The 15805-nt window shown below is 39.1% G+C and overlaps 1 protein-coding gene across 41 annotated transcripts in view; it reads right to left on the minus strand.

The window, feature by feature from the left end:
• Positions 1–15805, minus strand: part of TFDP2 (transcription factor Dp-2) — a 179909-nt gene that overhangs the window by 10227 nt on the left and 153877 nt on the right. For 36 of the 41 annotated variants that reach the window (XM_072618158.1, XM_072618146.1, XM_072618157.1 and 33 more), the window contains 2 exons: positions 12217–12322; positions 10767–11967 (listed from right to left, as the gene is read on the minus strand). The exons of 2 other annotated variants lie outside the window; for them this stretch is intronic. In XM_072618158.1, the coding sequence (XP_072474259.1) occupies positions 11784–11967; positions 12217–12322 (290 nt within the window). In that variant the 3' untranslated portion in view covers positions 10767–11783. Of the gene's footprint in view, positions 1–10766; positions 11968–12216; positions 12323–15805 lie in introns of those variants that run through there. 3 more of the 41 variants (XM_072618160.1, XM_072618162.1, XM_072618150.1) reach the window with 1 other exon arrangement.

A 15805-nucleotide genomic window follows, 5' to 3' on the forward strand; every position in this document is an offset into this window, starting at 1 on the left:
CCCCAGGTACAATTGGTTGTACCTGCTTTCCTAGTGAGGTTGACATTTATCCTGTCCACGAGGTTGGGAATAATCTCTCAATTGAATCAGAACATCATTCCTCTGGAGATGAGTATTTCAAATGTGTTATCTTGGAAAGAAGTCCAAAAGTTCCAGGATAAAAGAAAGGCCACAGAGTGTCTGCATGTATGAACACAACATCATCCCTAAATGGAATCAGGCTTTGGGAAATAACCGACCTTGGATTTGGACCAAAGAAAGACAGCAGAACCCAAGAGTTCCAGGACAACACAGGTCAAAGTGCTTTAGGAGAAGACAAAGGAGGTGCATCAAGTAACTGCCCAGGCACATCCCACAATGGGAACTGCTCTGGTAACTCAACCAGAACCTCCTGGATGCCAGGCAGCAGAGGCTGCTGACTAATGCTACACTGTACTCAACGAGATTAATTTTATGGGACTAGATTACCCTAATCATGTGATTGAGAATAACAGACACTTCATTATTCAAGAATTAGTTTTTTGATAAAGGTAGCATATTTCAACAAGCATTACAAAATGCTCACAAAGAACAAAGAAATGGAGAAGACTTTATTTCTTTCTTGAAGGAGACTAAGAACAAGAGAATTAGCCTTATTCAGAAGGAAGACCATACAAGCAGGTGGGAATGTAATGAATGAAACAACAGACCCCAAAGCACGAATTCAAACAGGAGAGCTAAATAAAGTGGAAGCTAGAGCAGTTAAAAAGGAGTCTAACAGGACTGAGCCTGAAAGGAGGATACAATAAAAACGTGTGAAGGTCAGACATGTGGCCCAGGGTGGGAAAGCAAGCCTCTACAGAGCTCCTGGCGAGGCCATTTTAAATCAAAGCCCAGATTATGGAAAATTTCTTGTGGTTGATTTGAAGATGATCTACTTTACCTCAGTGTCTTTCCATCAGAATGGCTACATTTCTGGTTTAAAGTCTTGATGCTGTAACCTTCAAGCCAGCAAGTGAAAAGGCAGGCTCCTTCCCCTGACTTTATCTAGCCAGAAAATGATGCCCTGTTAACCATTCTGATGTGAAAGCTGAATAGAGTAGATTGTTCTCATTAGAGCTCATTCAGCATGAAACAGAAATAGAATGGCATAGAAGATAGAGGACTGAATCTTACCAAGGGAAGTCTTGGGTTCCAAATCAGCCATGAGCACTTGCTAGTTATGTAACTCTGGTCAAGACATTTACCTTTTCTGAGACTCAGTTAACCTTTAAAATTGAGACAAAAATACATCTAATACTTGTCAGAGCTGATACAAGGCTCATCTCAAGATGGTATTATCTGCAATGTTCTTCGCAAACATTAAAGTACTGTAGAAAATGTCATCTATTATCTTCACTGATATTTTTCAGCTGGTGTGAAAAGCACAGAAATTTCCTGTTTTACTGGCTAATACTTAGTTTAAATGCCTTTTTAAAAAATACAAGGTGAAAGGCACTTGAGAAACACCTATAGGAGGAAACAGAATTTTAACTATTTATGGAACCACCTCCTTTCCACAGCTCAGGGTAGAGTTCTGGGTTAGTTATTAAACAGCGAATGGCCAGTTTGGAAAGGATGAGCTTATAGCTAAGGCATTATAGTTTCAAAGTAGGATGACCACTATATCAAAAGCATTTTGTTAGTTATTGAAGAGAAAGTGAGAGGCAGGAGCTCTTATGGTAGAATCTGGTATACCTTTTCAGATCTGGTTACTACCAGTTATTTTTGCTTAATTATTTTTGTATGAGTAAAGGTTCAATTGTTACTATGTTGCAAAAATAAAAGGTGGCTATGGATCTATTTTAAAGATGTGTGTGGAAAATACTCCTTTATAGACAGTTAGTCATAATCATAACTGTTAAAGATGAAGACTTAAAACTTCAATGTCTCAAAAATAGTGTATTTCACCAAGTAAATAGAGGGTTGACATGACATCCTGAAATGGACATTTTCACTTGGAATTAAAATTGGGGGAGGAAGGGACCTTAAGGATTGTCTAACCAAGGGGTTCTTAACCTTTTTTGCGGCATGGACCCCACTGGAAATCTGGTGAAACTTATAGACCCTCTCAGAATATTTTTAAATGCATAAAGTACATGGGATTACAAAAGAATTCAATTATATTGAAATGCAGCTATTGGAACAGGTTATCAGGGGTAGGAAACCTGCAGCCTTGAGGCCACACATGGCCTAGGTTCTTGGGTGTAGCCTTTTGACTGAGTCCAAGTTCTACAGAATAAATCCTTATATTAAGGGGATTTGTTCTGTGAAGTCTGGATTCAGTGAAAGAGCTGCACTTGAGGACCTAGGTGGCCACATGTGTCCTTGAGGCCACAGGTTTCCCACCCCCGGGTTTGGTACACAAGACATAATAGGAAATGACTACAGTAACTTGTTTGATAAACCCCAAATCTCCAGCATCTGGGATAAAAACTCAGTACCTGACAAAAACTGCTGGGAAAACTGGAAAATAGTATGAAAGAAACTAGGCAGAGACCAACATTTCACACCATCTACCAAGATAACGTCAAAATGGGCACATGATTTAGACATAAAGGGTGATACCATAAGCAAATTAGGAGAGCAAAGAATAGTCTACCTGTCATATCTATGGAGAAGGGAAGAATTTGTGACCAAATAAGAGATAAGAGAGCATTATGAAATACAAAAAAGATAATTCTGATTAAATGAAAAAGTTTTTGCACGAAGCCAATGCAGCCAAGAATAGAAGGAAAGCAGAAAGCTGGGAAACAATTTTTACTGCCAGCGTTTCTGATAAAGGCATAATTTCTAAAACATATAGAAAATTGAGTCAAATTTATAAGAAAACAAGTCATTCCCCAACTTGATAAATGGCTAAAGGATATGAACAGGAAGTTCTCAGATGAAAATTAAAATTGTCTATAGTCATATGAAAAATGCTCTAAATCACTATTGATCAGACTCACAGGGATGGGGAACCTGCAGCCTCGAGGCCATATGTGGCCTTCTAGATCCTTCAGTACAGCCTTTTGATTGAGTCCAAGTTTTATTGAACAAATCCTTTTATTAAAGGGATTTATTCTGTGAAATCTGGATTGTCAAAGGACTGCACTTCAGGACTTAGAGAAACACATGTGGTCTCAAGGCCACAGGTTTCCCACCTCAGGATTAGAGAAATGCAAATTAAAACAGCTCTGAGGTACCACTTAACACCTAATTGGCTAACATGACAAAAACAAAATGAAAATGGCAAATGCTGGAGAAGATGTAAGAAAATTGGAACACCAACGCACTGCCGGCGGACTGGTGCATTGTGAACTGATACAGCCATTCCAGAGAACAATCTGAGAAACTATGCCCAAAGGGCTATAAAACTGTGCCTATCCTTTAATCCAGCAATCCTGAAGAGATCATAAAAAGGGAAAAGGACCCACAGGCACAAAAATATTTACAGCAGCTCTTTTTGTGGTAGCAAAGAACTTGAAATTGAGGGGACGCCCATCAACTGGAGAATGGTAGAGTTGTGGTACATGCATGAAATGGAAAGCAATTGTGCTCTAAGAAGTGATGAGAAGGCAGATTTCAGAAAAACATGGAAAGACTCACATGGACTGATACTGCCTGAAGTGAACATTGCACACAGTAACAGCAACACCGTGAGATGACCAGCTTTGGCAGACTTAGCTCTTCTCAGCAATATAATGACCTAAGAAAATTCTAAAAGGCTCAAGATGGAAAATATTCTGCACATCTCGAGAAAGAGCTATGGAGCCTGAATGCAGATCGGGGCAGACTGTCTTCTCTTTTTTTTCTTTTCTCGTGGTTTTTCCCTTTGTTCTGACCTTCCTTTCACAACATGACTAATGTGGAAATATGTTTTACGTGACTGTGCACGTATGGCCTACATCAGGTGACTTGCTGTATTGAGGTGGGGAGGAGGGAAGGGAGGGAGAAAAAACCTGGAATTCAAAATCTTACAAAAGTGAATATTGAAAACTATCTTTATATGTAATTAGAAAAAATAAAATGCTATTAAGTGGGGGAAAATGCAGTTATCAAAAATGTATATACACATATACATACACAATACACACATATGGCTCTAATGGCACAAAGTGAAAGGGAAAAAACTGCTTCTTGGATGAGAAGAGCTTTATTCTGAAAAAGGCCTGCCATGCCCATGATCTTGCTTCCATCAGCTCTGTTTTGGTGTAAGAGAAAATTAAGAGTCTTTCCCACTAAGAAATAAGAATAAGTCATCATCACTTCCAGTATTATTTTTAGAAAGATATCTTGAAACATATTCCTTATATCTCCTCTCAAATAATAGTACAAAACCAAGTTGCTTAAAATCATTTATTTTCCTACAGCACATTCTTTTCTTCAGGTCACAGAACAATCTGATGTAGCCCTTTCTCCATGGGAAGCACAACTTTCCATCACTGTAGAAACCATATCCCATTTTTGCACCAGTCAATAGACGTTCATCAAATGCCAACTCTGTGCAAGGCGCAGTCCTATAGGATATGTCTGTTCTCCCCTTGCAGTACTTTCAGAAGACATGGGGTTAGTTGCATGTACAGAAATAGCCTCTTCTATAAAATTTTCCATAAAAAAATAACGGGTATTTATTTACAAAGTTTGTGATACTACAAAGTAATATTTCATATTAGTTCAGAAACCCTAATTGATACCCCATTAGGAAAGTAAAACTTGTTTATATTTTTACTCATGTTTAAAATGGTTTAAAGCAGATAGTGGCACCACCACATACAATTTCTAATGGACCTGTCCTCTAGGATGGCAAATCCTAACATTACATGATTAGAAATTAAATGTCAAACCACAAGTCCTCAGATACCATTGGTTTCTTAACATCATTTTGGAAGGTGAGGACAGGGAACAAAAACAAACTGTTTTGTTGCAGCTGAAGACAAAAATGCATGAAGGAAGGCACAGCATCCCAAGCTTGCTGGAAGCTGCTCAGGCTCTCAGTGGCCAGGAGAGCTGATTTTAGTTCTTAGGGCTTGCAGAAAGGTTATACCTGTCAAACACTAATGGGAAAGTCTCAAGACAATATTTCGGCAGGTGATGATCTTGACCCTAAACAGCAGTTAGAGCAACAAAAACACCACTGAAACCTTGACCTCATTTGTGATGGAATGCAACGGAGCCTTCTGCCACTGATGCCTGACACATCCTGGCATGGTCCTTTGAGGGGACTAAGCATCCAGGACAATCTCAACAGCTAAATGTTACCAACAAATGGCACATTTTTAAACTGACATGTAGTCTGGGGAAAAGGGTGGTGTGCCACTGCAGTAAAAGGTAGCTATGAGGTTGTTAAGAAGGTGGCAACAGAAACAAACTAATGGCAAGCTCCCAAATTGTGCTGTATAGAAGGAATCTGCAAGGTCTCTTAAACTACCTGAAAATGTGGATCCATTATATTGTCCTTCAGAAAAAATAATTATAGATGAGATTTCTGGAGAAACCCTTGGGTTACGAGTTCCTCCTTTCTCGTATGGGTTTTAACCAGCCATCTAAAAGGGGCTGTTGGTGTCCATGTGATAGGAGTACAGCACAGCAACACGTGGCATCTGCCAGCAAACTCCTAAGGGTCCTTGGCACACACAGTGTAGCACAATAGAGTACCCTCATGGTCCACAACATGGACTTGTTATTCTAACTCCCACTGTATTTTGGCTGCTTTTCATTTCTTCATCAGCTCCCTAACCAGAGGGTGAAAAGTCTGTTAATCAGAAGTGCACTAGTGGTATGAATGCTACAGGCCTCTCGGTATGGACTTGCATAAGAAATTATACTACAAATACATACAACAAATGTCAAATAATATTTCCCAGCAGTGGCCAACAGTTTTCTGACAAAGCACTCTTACTTTTTAGTTTTTGGAAGTTGGGGTGGGATAATGGTTATTATTTGAGGGTCTGGCAGGGAAATATTAAGGAGAATTGGAAGACCTGGGTTTTAAGCCCTACATGGGTCACTTACTAGCTGCGTGACTCTGGGTCATTTCCTCTGAGTCTCAATTTTAAGAGATAATACAGATGTTCTGCCCAGTTCACAAGGCCTGTGTGACCAATATCATGGTTAGAAATTGCAGATCTCTGCAAGAAAAAGGCACCACCTCCTTCTTCTCAAACATGTGAGCAAAGGTATATATTCAGAAGGCTAAGGTGGGACTTTTGGAAAACTAATGTCCCGGTTTAGTTTCAGCTAAAACTAAGCAGAAATGTTTGGCTTCCCACTCTGTGCCATCATTTGGGGCTCCTGAGTTTCCCTGGAGTTCTGACTGTATGTGTTGTTACTGTCATCACCTTGGCCACAAAACAAAACAAAGGATGTTTCTTAAGGGCAGGTACCACGTATTTCTTCATGGTTGTACCCTTAGAGTGGCCTCCACTGAGTAGGTACAAGGTAAGGAAGTGATAACTCATTTCTTTTCAGGCCCTGCACTACAGGCTTTAGATAAAAGCTAATTAACCACATGGACTTTGATGGGATACCTCAGTACATTCAGAGTTCAGTGTGGAACACTACTTAAGATAACTTGTCCTTATAGTTTCTCCCTCTTTCTGACAAAGCAAGTTCATATGCAAGTTAAAAGTAGGTTATCTTTGTGCCAAAATATTACAACTGGACAACTGAAAGATGATACACTTTATGGAGAGAAACTCTTCATTTTGAAGTCAACTCTATAGATCCATCAGGGAGAAAATAGATGACTACTAAGAAGTTTACTGATTAAGACTTTTAAACATACTGAAACATTTCTTGGTTTGTAGATGCTGCAGCTACTAGTCTGTTTTAAACAACCTAGAATGCTATTAGCTTTCCAGATACCTTATTTTAAAATGGTTATGATAGAGCCTGAGAAATTATATACACATACACACATATATAGATATATATATATACACTATAGCTATATGTATATATATATATATATATATATACATGTATATATGTGCCTGATATGCATTATAATTTTAGAGTTTAAAGGGCCCTTTAGGTAGCAGATTGTTTTCGAACTATTTGGGGTTTGGGCTTTCAAAAGAATATAATTTTATATTAATGTGTTTACCAAGATAAATGATTTCTAAGGTCTTTTCCAGCTCATTTGCTGATTCTCCAGAGGGATTAGTGCCAGGGTTAGACTTATATTGTACTAGTCCAGAATGTCAAAGTTTCATACAGATGTTAGTTGTCTTGTACAAGATAAGTGTGCCTTAAGAGGTAGGCATGATCAGAACTTTGGTAACCCAAATGACAGTTTAAGTTCAAAACAGATTTTGTAGTGAATTCTCTTCCAATCTATTTGGTGCTTTATAGTTTTGAATTTCAGTTCACCCAGAGACTGCCTTTGGAGACAGTTCCAACAGCCAGACTTGTTTTTGAATGTGTAACATTCATCCTAGTTAAAACTCTCCCACACTTTTTGGAGTGTTAGTGAAAAGACCAAGTTTCAAGTTTAGCTACAGCTGCTTCCTTAGAAGCAGATGCCACACCCATGCCAGCCACTACAACTCTGGCCAGCCAGAATGTTTCCCAGGATCATTACTTGACAGCTGCAAGCCCCCGGGTCAAGTAATCAGATAATTCACTACCAGGATCTTTGGCATTACCTTCACGGTTATGTTGCCTGGGCAGTCACTGTTCTTCTCTGGAGCTATTTCCTCCTTTGCTAAACAAGAGAATTGGGCTGGATGGTCTCTACGGTCTTTTCCAGATCACATTTATTCATTAAGGGGTGGGATTAATGTCCAGATTATACCGGATTATGTCTACACTGACAAAGTTGTTCCTTCATAAGAAAAACTTAAATGAGTTGTCTATGAACACTGAATTTATGACAAACTATAGGAACAGATGGTGACCAACAGCATTTCCTCAGTGCAGACTGAGATAGAGTCACTTGGTTTATTTTCCTAATAGGGTAAGCAAACCTTTTGTGACAAAATATCGGAGAGTAAAGTAAAAGGAAGCAGTAAACATGGGCATTAACTACTCCTGGAATTGTCTAGGGGAAGCATGCTCTTCAGAGCAGAGGAAAAAGGAGGCACATTTCTAACATATGGAATGGCCCACGGGCCTATGTTCAAATATGCTAAAACCACTTTTCTGAGAGTTTATTCATGTAGCAAATAAAGCAGCTGGGTAAGACCTTGCGTACCCCTTTTAGTTCTATCTTACGACCTCAGAACAATATGTTAGAATTACCATTCTCAACTCCCACGGTCTACCCAACTATGAAAGACAAGGCTTAAATGCTGTCTCAAACTGCTTGGGATCACCAGGACACAACATGACTTTAAAAGGAGAGGGAGGCTTATACCAAGGGAAAACAAGTATAGATAAATTGGGCCTCAGTGGCTTTAAGGGTCCATTTTGGGTCAATTTTATTTTGGAGGGGTGGCAGTGAATATGTGTGCTTTCTCTAGCGGTTCTATTCTGTGTAAAGAGGTCTACAGTTTTTTTCAAGTCCCCTTCACAACAATTGAGGTAAAGTGCCCTGCAGGTCTGGGAACTCTTGTCAGAATGAGAGCAGAGTACTTATAGGCAAAGTGACAAACTATAGGCAAGCACACCATTGGCTCCTGGTACCTTCACACAAAGAGGCCTAAACAGGAAGATGACCTTGTCTCCACATTCTTCTTCTTCCCCTACTCAGGTCTGCATAGGGGAATTAGGTAAGAGCAGTATTCTAACAAATAGCTCCACCTAGCCTCTTCCCAGACTGGCAACATGACTGAAGAGAGAGACCCACATTCCAGTTGCAGCTGTGTGATCTTGGGTAAGCCCCTTAACCTCTGCCTCAGTTTCCTCATCAGGAAACATGAGAGGGTTGAGTTTGGCCTCTAAGGTCCTTTCCAGTTTAAAAGGTCAAGAGAGTCTATGAATTTTTTGGCTGCCAGAGTTTGCTAGATCTCAAAGTTACCAGTTCCACAGAGTGTTCAAAAGGTGAGTGAAAGAATTATTGCTTCCATAAACATATAGAGGTTTGATATTCAACCAAGTGCTTTACTTTTAAAAGCCCTGATGATTGTGTAACAGGTCTAGATGATAGGGAGATTTTGGCACTGTGAAAACGAGCTGCTTTTAAGACTCTTTGGTGGAAACTAAAGGGATCTTGTTCAGGCCAGGCCTGCTCTGCTTTGGATGCCAAGAAGGAATGGATGAGGCAGCAGGTTCAGTAGAGGTAAGGGGGAACAAAAAAGAAGCATGAAAATGGACAACTGTTAAGTCATTTTTAGGTTCTGACAGTACTACATTCTTGCCTCAGAGTTTTCGTGAGAGGTACAATGAGTGGGGGATCTGTTTTCAACAGTCTAAATATCTGGATGCTGTTTAAAATAAGTGAGAGTTTATTTCATAACTCTAAGTCAAACAGCAGTTTTCTGTCCTGGGTTCCACTTCTCCCATCCCCCCCATCCCACATTTCTTAGTCACAGAAACATGTAGGGCAGACACATCATATGTCTGTGGGGCTTGATGAAGCCTGTTAGCCTTATGGCCACTTCCTGTTAAGCCTGACTGGTGAGTCTCTTCCCAAATCCATGCTAAGATGAATTTTCTATTCAAGACACTAGAACTAACACATCATCATGTTATCTTCCTGACCCCTAAACTATCTAATGCTTACAGTAATTACATAATCTTGACAGAGTATTCTCTCAAGTGAACCTAGGCTGATGTCCTCTGTCCTTCTCTGTGGTGTTTCTGAGCCTTGATAAAGACTGGAGGCCATACTAGGTGTTCACTGCACTACAAAACATCTTTTCCTTTTTCAGACCCCTTATAACTTAAAAAAGGATTACTAAGAAGTATCCAATTCAGCTAATGAGGTCAGCAATCGAGCTGGGCTGAGAGACAGCAGAGTAAGTTATAAGCCCCTAATCAAGGAAAACACTTGAATCATTCACTCCTTTGCCTCCCACAAATTAACATTTAAAAATTATTTCTCCCTTCATTGTTTGGCACCTTCAACATCAAGGTGCTACTGAGTTTGCAGCCCTCAAATCAATCTTCATGTTAGCATTTTATATTTTTGTTTTGCATAGTGTAGGGTTTTACTTGACTTTTTATTATTTTGGAAAGCCACATGGCATGTGACAGTGTAGAGGCCTTGGTATTTCTCCAAATTTAAATGGTTATCACATTGTGTCTATTAAATATCAGGACAAGAATTTTGTGGGTAGTTCAATATGAGTTCTCCAAACTGCCAAAATACTAGTAAAATATCATTTTTTTTTTTCTGATGAACACACATTTTAAAATGGAGACAGAAGTTACCCTCAGGAGACTTTAAAGGGTTTACATCTGACTGTTTTCCTGGACTTCAGACCTGACCTGAATGAGAGCAGAAAGAGGGCAGAGACAGAAGGGGCTCCTCAGCGCAAGGGTAGGATTCTGCCTTGATTTGGAGCCTCCTCCTTCTTCCCTACTCCCAGCTTTAATACCACAATGAATAATCTTTTACATTTGTGATTTAAGGATTCCCTCCCCATGCACTCTTCCTTTCACACAGCAACAGCATTCAATAATGTAGTATTCCTAACAGCATCTTTGGCTACAAAACACACCTACTGTAAGTCCAATAATTTGGAAGCACTTAACATACTATGACATTTCCATGAAACCAAAATACGGCTCAGGTCATGAGAGATGCAACTTACTCATTAAGAGGTCCAATGGGATTAAGGAAATCTTCTAAGTAACAGAAGTGCAGGAAAGCTTACCAATTAGCATTTCTGAGACATTTTCTTTTATGACAAAATTAAAATCAACTGCTTCAGTTTCACAAATTGTACACTTGTTGACATGACAATACTGTCAAACGAAAGCTTGTTTTTCTATTGTTCTTGTTTTAAATTAAAAAAAAAAACAAAACCACACAACTGGCTGAAATGCACTGGCTAATAGTTGGATTAAAGCTATTTCTACAGTTTCCTTCCCTGTCAAATTCCAACGTTGCAGCCACTGGCAAATATATACATGGAAATGCTATTAGAGATTCTTCTGTCTTCCATAAATAGCTCTAATATATTCTTTTGTTTGCAATGGCTAACTATCCTAATTCCTGTTTTTGAACATGACAAATTATATCCAAAGTGTCACTGAAGTAAAAGTACTGAGCTGGTCTTCCTACCTCCTTGACAAATGTCTAAAGTGGTTGGGAGATGACATACATCATTAAACATTCTACTTCTAGCAATGTCAGCACTCAGAACTACGTTAAGACTTGGATTTCTAGAGTCAGGTGAACAAACATTCTAGGGACCTCATGCAGACCGTACAAAGAAGCATAACTGCAAATATTCATCTTGGCTTTTCACAATAGCACAGCCAAGAGACAGGAGCATGAGAAGTAGGTGAGCTACGGATTCTTCCTGGTGGCACTCTCAGTTCTAAGCAGGATGAGCCAGGGGTGGGAGAAGACCGCAGCCCCACATCTCAGAAGGCAGCGGAACCTCATTCACTCTGCCAGGTCTTCAGGGATTTCTTTACCTCAGTCACAGAGGAAAAACCACTTTGTTTGCACTGTGTATGGCACAGAGTATGGCCAGAGTCTTCATTCATACTATGTTAACTTTCCTCTTAAATCATCTTAACTGATGTCTTTAGTTGCGTTTCATTTATTGTCACCAAATACACAGTGCAAACAAAGGCAAGAGCTGAAGCAATCACATCAAGATTAAGAGCTCACACTAAAAACACACACGAGCAGCATTTTGTAAAATTGAGCTTTTCGACTGTCTTTATTCTGGGGATGAGGGATCCTCATCATCTTCATCTTCATCCTCATCGTTGAAAGAGCAGGGGGTCTCACCTCGGGACTCTGAATAGTGGGATGTTGCGCTGCTGGACTGCTGACTGCTTGGGGCAAGGAAATGTCCAGTTGCTAAGGCCACTTCAGCATCCAAACAAAACCCTTGATTTATACTATTAAATAATTAAAAGAATACACATGTCCATTAATTGCCAAGTAGAATATTTAAACTCTGATAAATATACAAAAGGACAAACGCAACTTTGGATCAAGCAAGACCATAGTGAGATCTTCCAGTGAGCTTCTAAATGTAAACTCTTCTAAAGTTGTCATCTAGACCTGTTGCTCTCTCCATGGAAGATTTGGCTCTTGCTGTTCTGTGCATACTTTAGAGTTTATACATGAATATTCTGGAAGCTTACCTTGACTGTGATAAAGTGGTACCACTGGTCATATCTAAATTTGAAACTGATTGGGTTGAATTCAGAAGTAGCCCCTGATTCAACCATGAAGGTCCCGTAGACATATCTAAAAAAATCCACAAAGACAGGAAGTACATATGGTGCAAATTTCATGGCTGATACTGTTACAGTCCTAAGTTGGAAAAGTAAGCAGATAAGCCTGATCTTAACTGCAGCTAAGAAGTTCCCTTAAATCTACCTGTCATTTCTCTGAGAAAGCCCCTCTAATTTTCTTTAGCACCTTTGAAAAATCTATAGGAGATGATTATTGAGAAAGAAAGAAAATATCTCCCATTCATTTATTTCTTTCATAGTACAAGGGAAAAAAGGCAACAGTTGGGATAGAGGAGGAAAAAAAGACAAATTAAAATTCTAAATGTGAGGAAGTTGAGAAAGACTTTAAAAAGTTTCCTTGCAGCCCAACTTCCAGCAGAATTGCCTAGCTGCTTCCAAATCACTCTGGGCTGCTGCCATTGGAGTTATTACACATCTTACTGAATAAATGTTAGCCAATTCTATGACCAATGATGCAGTAGTAAGAACTAGTTTATCCTCAGAGAAAGTAAGTGTGATCATCAACAAAGCAGGATCAAGTTTCCATATCTGGTTCATTCCTTTTTTTTCTCCTCCAAAAGACCTGAAGGAACTGTGGTGTCAATAGGCAAAGCCAGGAGTTGGTGAAGAGAAAAAAGTAAAAGATAGTCGTGAAACTTAGGGCAACAAAGAGAACCAAAATATAATTGGAGAGGCAGTGTGGAGCAGGGGGCAAGCCAGCCTCAGAGTAAACGTGACTGCAGTTCAAAGTTCCCCTCATGAAATGTAACGGGCACAAACCTCCCAGCGCCCTGCGCAACTCTAAGATAGGCAGGTGCAAAACTGCTACCGTCACATTGACAAGCATTCCTCATATCAATGAAATCATAGTTTCAGGCTAAAAAGAAAAAATTTAACTTTAGGAGAGAAGGAACTATGGGGCTGAAAAGTACTTTCTGTCTCACTCCTCCACAATATTATATATCTTATAAAATATTTATTCAATGAAGTTTTGAATCATTTATCAAGTTCCTTCTATGTGCTAGGAATTAGGTACACAAAGACAAAAATTAAATGGTCCCTGCCTGCCCTCAAGATACTTACAATCTACTGAAGGAATACAACAGTAAATAAAAGGTAATTTGAGAGGAAGAAAGAGCAAACTGAAGACATTAAAATACTCATAAAGATATGGTCTTTTTCTGATAATAAATCATGTAATGTTAAAGTCACAAGGGACCTTAGAGATCATCTACTTCTGCCTTACCCTCCCCACCTCCATTCTGATGAGGCAGAAATTGAGGCCCCAGAGGCCTGAGTGTCTTATCCAAGTTTACACAACTAGTCAGCATTAAAGGATCTTAGTCATGGAATACAATGAAATCCCTATGCAAGTGCGTTTTTATATAATGGACAAATACAAATGGTACGAGTGGGGAAAACTTGAGGGTTCCACAAAAAAAGGTAAACAAGCACTTTGAAGGCATCATTTCAGACCCAGTTTCAGATAACCTGGCGTTATTTTCTACAGCAATTCAAGTACTCATGCTACTTTAAGGGAGTGAAGAATAACAACAAGAATTTAACTGGCCAAAGGCAGAAATTCATGAATTCATGTAATGTCAAATTTTACTTATACATGTAAAGAAATTTCCTCAATGAATCTTGGTATAAAAACCCTCGCTATCCATCTGGGAAACTCTCTTACTTGTGACATTAAATGTCCTCTATATTTGGCAACAAAAATAAGGGAAAATATCCGTTTCATTTTGTGACTGAATACAAGCACTCCCAAAACAGATGACTGTTTGCGAAGGGCAACTGCTATCAAAGGGTACTGTTCTCAGATATGTGGTTGTTGTCTTTGTCACAGATTACAATACTCTTCTGTACTAAATGCTGATGACAGATATAATTTCATAAATCTGCAGTCAAGTTTTAGGTATGAAAGATTAAACTTTTCAAATTAAAGTGGAACCCTAATTTAGTACAAAGACAGGTGCACATAGGGAGATTCTATAATTTTTAAGCTATCCTTAAATCAATAGGAATACTGCACTAATGTGAATAATTATTGATCTCTTTAAGTCACTGTAAAGGTCATCTGGGCTTAGCAGATACTGGTAATATTATTAACAAGTGATTTTCCTTCCTACAGAATACTGTTTTTTAAAAGTGGGAGATTTTATTTTTAAGTGGGCAATTTGCTGGGGACCTGAAGGCTACTTTGCTTTCAGAAACATCTGCCATAATGGCATTTATAATGATAATATCTGCTTAAGGAATAGTTTCTTGATCTGTTTTGGATTTTAAAAATAAACCAGCAAGTCCAATTCAGTCTTTCTGGTTTGGAAAGTGGAAAGGTACAGAAAGCACTTGAAGGGAGGCGGACCACCTGGATAGCTGGCCACAATATAGCTTGTGCTTAAACCTCCTATAAGAATGCCAGAGAAGTGGCCTTTATCAGTCTTGCTAATGAGAAGCAGCATAGCAAAACTGGAAGAATACTCGATATGAAATCAAGAGCTGTGTTTTCAAACCCAACACACTGTGCATCCTTGGAAAATGCAACTTTTTAAAAAGTGACCACATCTCCAGTCCAGCCCTCATCTATACAAGCTGGTGATAATAACACACTTACAACCAATCTCATGTGGCTGTGAGCAAAGAGCTGTGAAAACCTTAAAGCTTTATAGAAACGTGGCCTATCAATGAGAAACTTTAACTGCTATTACTTGAGTTCCTTTCTGTGCCTTCTGAAACAGGAATACATCAACATGCACATGCATGGGTGAAGAAGCCATTACATCAAAGCGGTCTGAGCTCATGGCTTCAGAGCCTCACTTCTGACTGTACCATCACCTCTGGTCCTAGAGTGATCCTTGGCAGTCGTTCTTAGAGACTGCTCTTGACCAGAGCAAAGGAAGTGAGGAAGACATGATTAAGATAAAAAATAAGAGCTTTATCGTATATGATATCACTGAGAAAGTTGGTAAAAGTGACAGCATTTTCTCCTTTTAGAAATGTATCCCATTCACTAAATTGAGAAAAGGGCATTCTCTGACATAAGCTAGAAGGGAGGTCAAAGGTTCATTCTAAAAATTTTATCTGCCAAAATACAAGGTTCTTTGCTTTTTAAAGAGTGAGTCTCACTTCAATTGTTACACAAATGACAAAGAGATCTATAACTTATGACTGTGTATAGAATTAGGATGCAAGCCTTTTGTACTGTTCCTATTTGACCAAGTGGGTGTTTCTTCCATGTGGACAGGTAAACAAGATAACTACACTAATTTTTAACCTCATTTTTTAATAAAATAAATCAGACAGCTGCATAAGACTTTTAAGTTCTCAGAATAGTTGATTTTTGGTACGTTAAACAGAAACAAGCCTGAACAGGGCGGACCAACTGAAGCCAGGACTCCCAAGCAGATCTTGATTTATGGTAACTTCCAGTCAAAAAGGCTATTACTTGTTTGGGAGGCAAACTAGAGGAAGCCAGGTGGCTTGAAGCCAG

Source organism: Notamacropus eugenii, chromosome 6 (genome assembly GCF_028372415.1).
Source record: "Notamacropus eugenii isolate mMacEug1 chromosome 6, mMacEug1.pri_v2, whole genome shotgun sequence".
NCBI lineage: Eukaryota > Metazoa > Chordata > Mammalia > Diprotodontia > Macropodidae > Notamacropus > Notamacropus eugenii.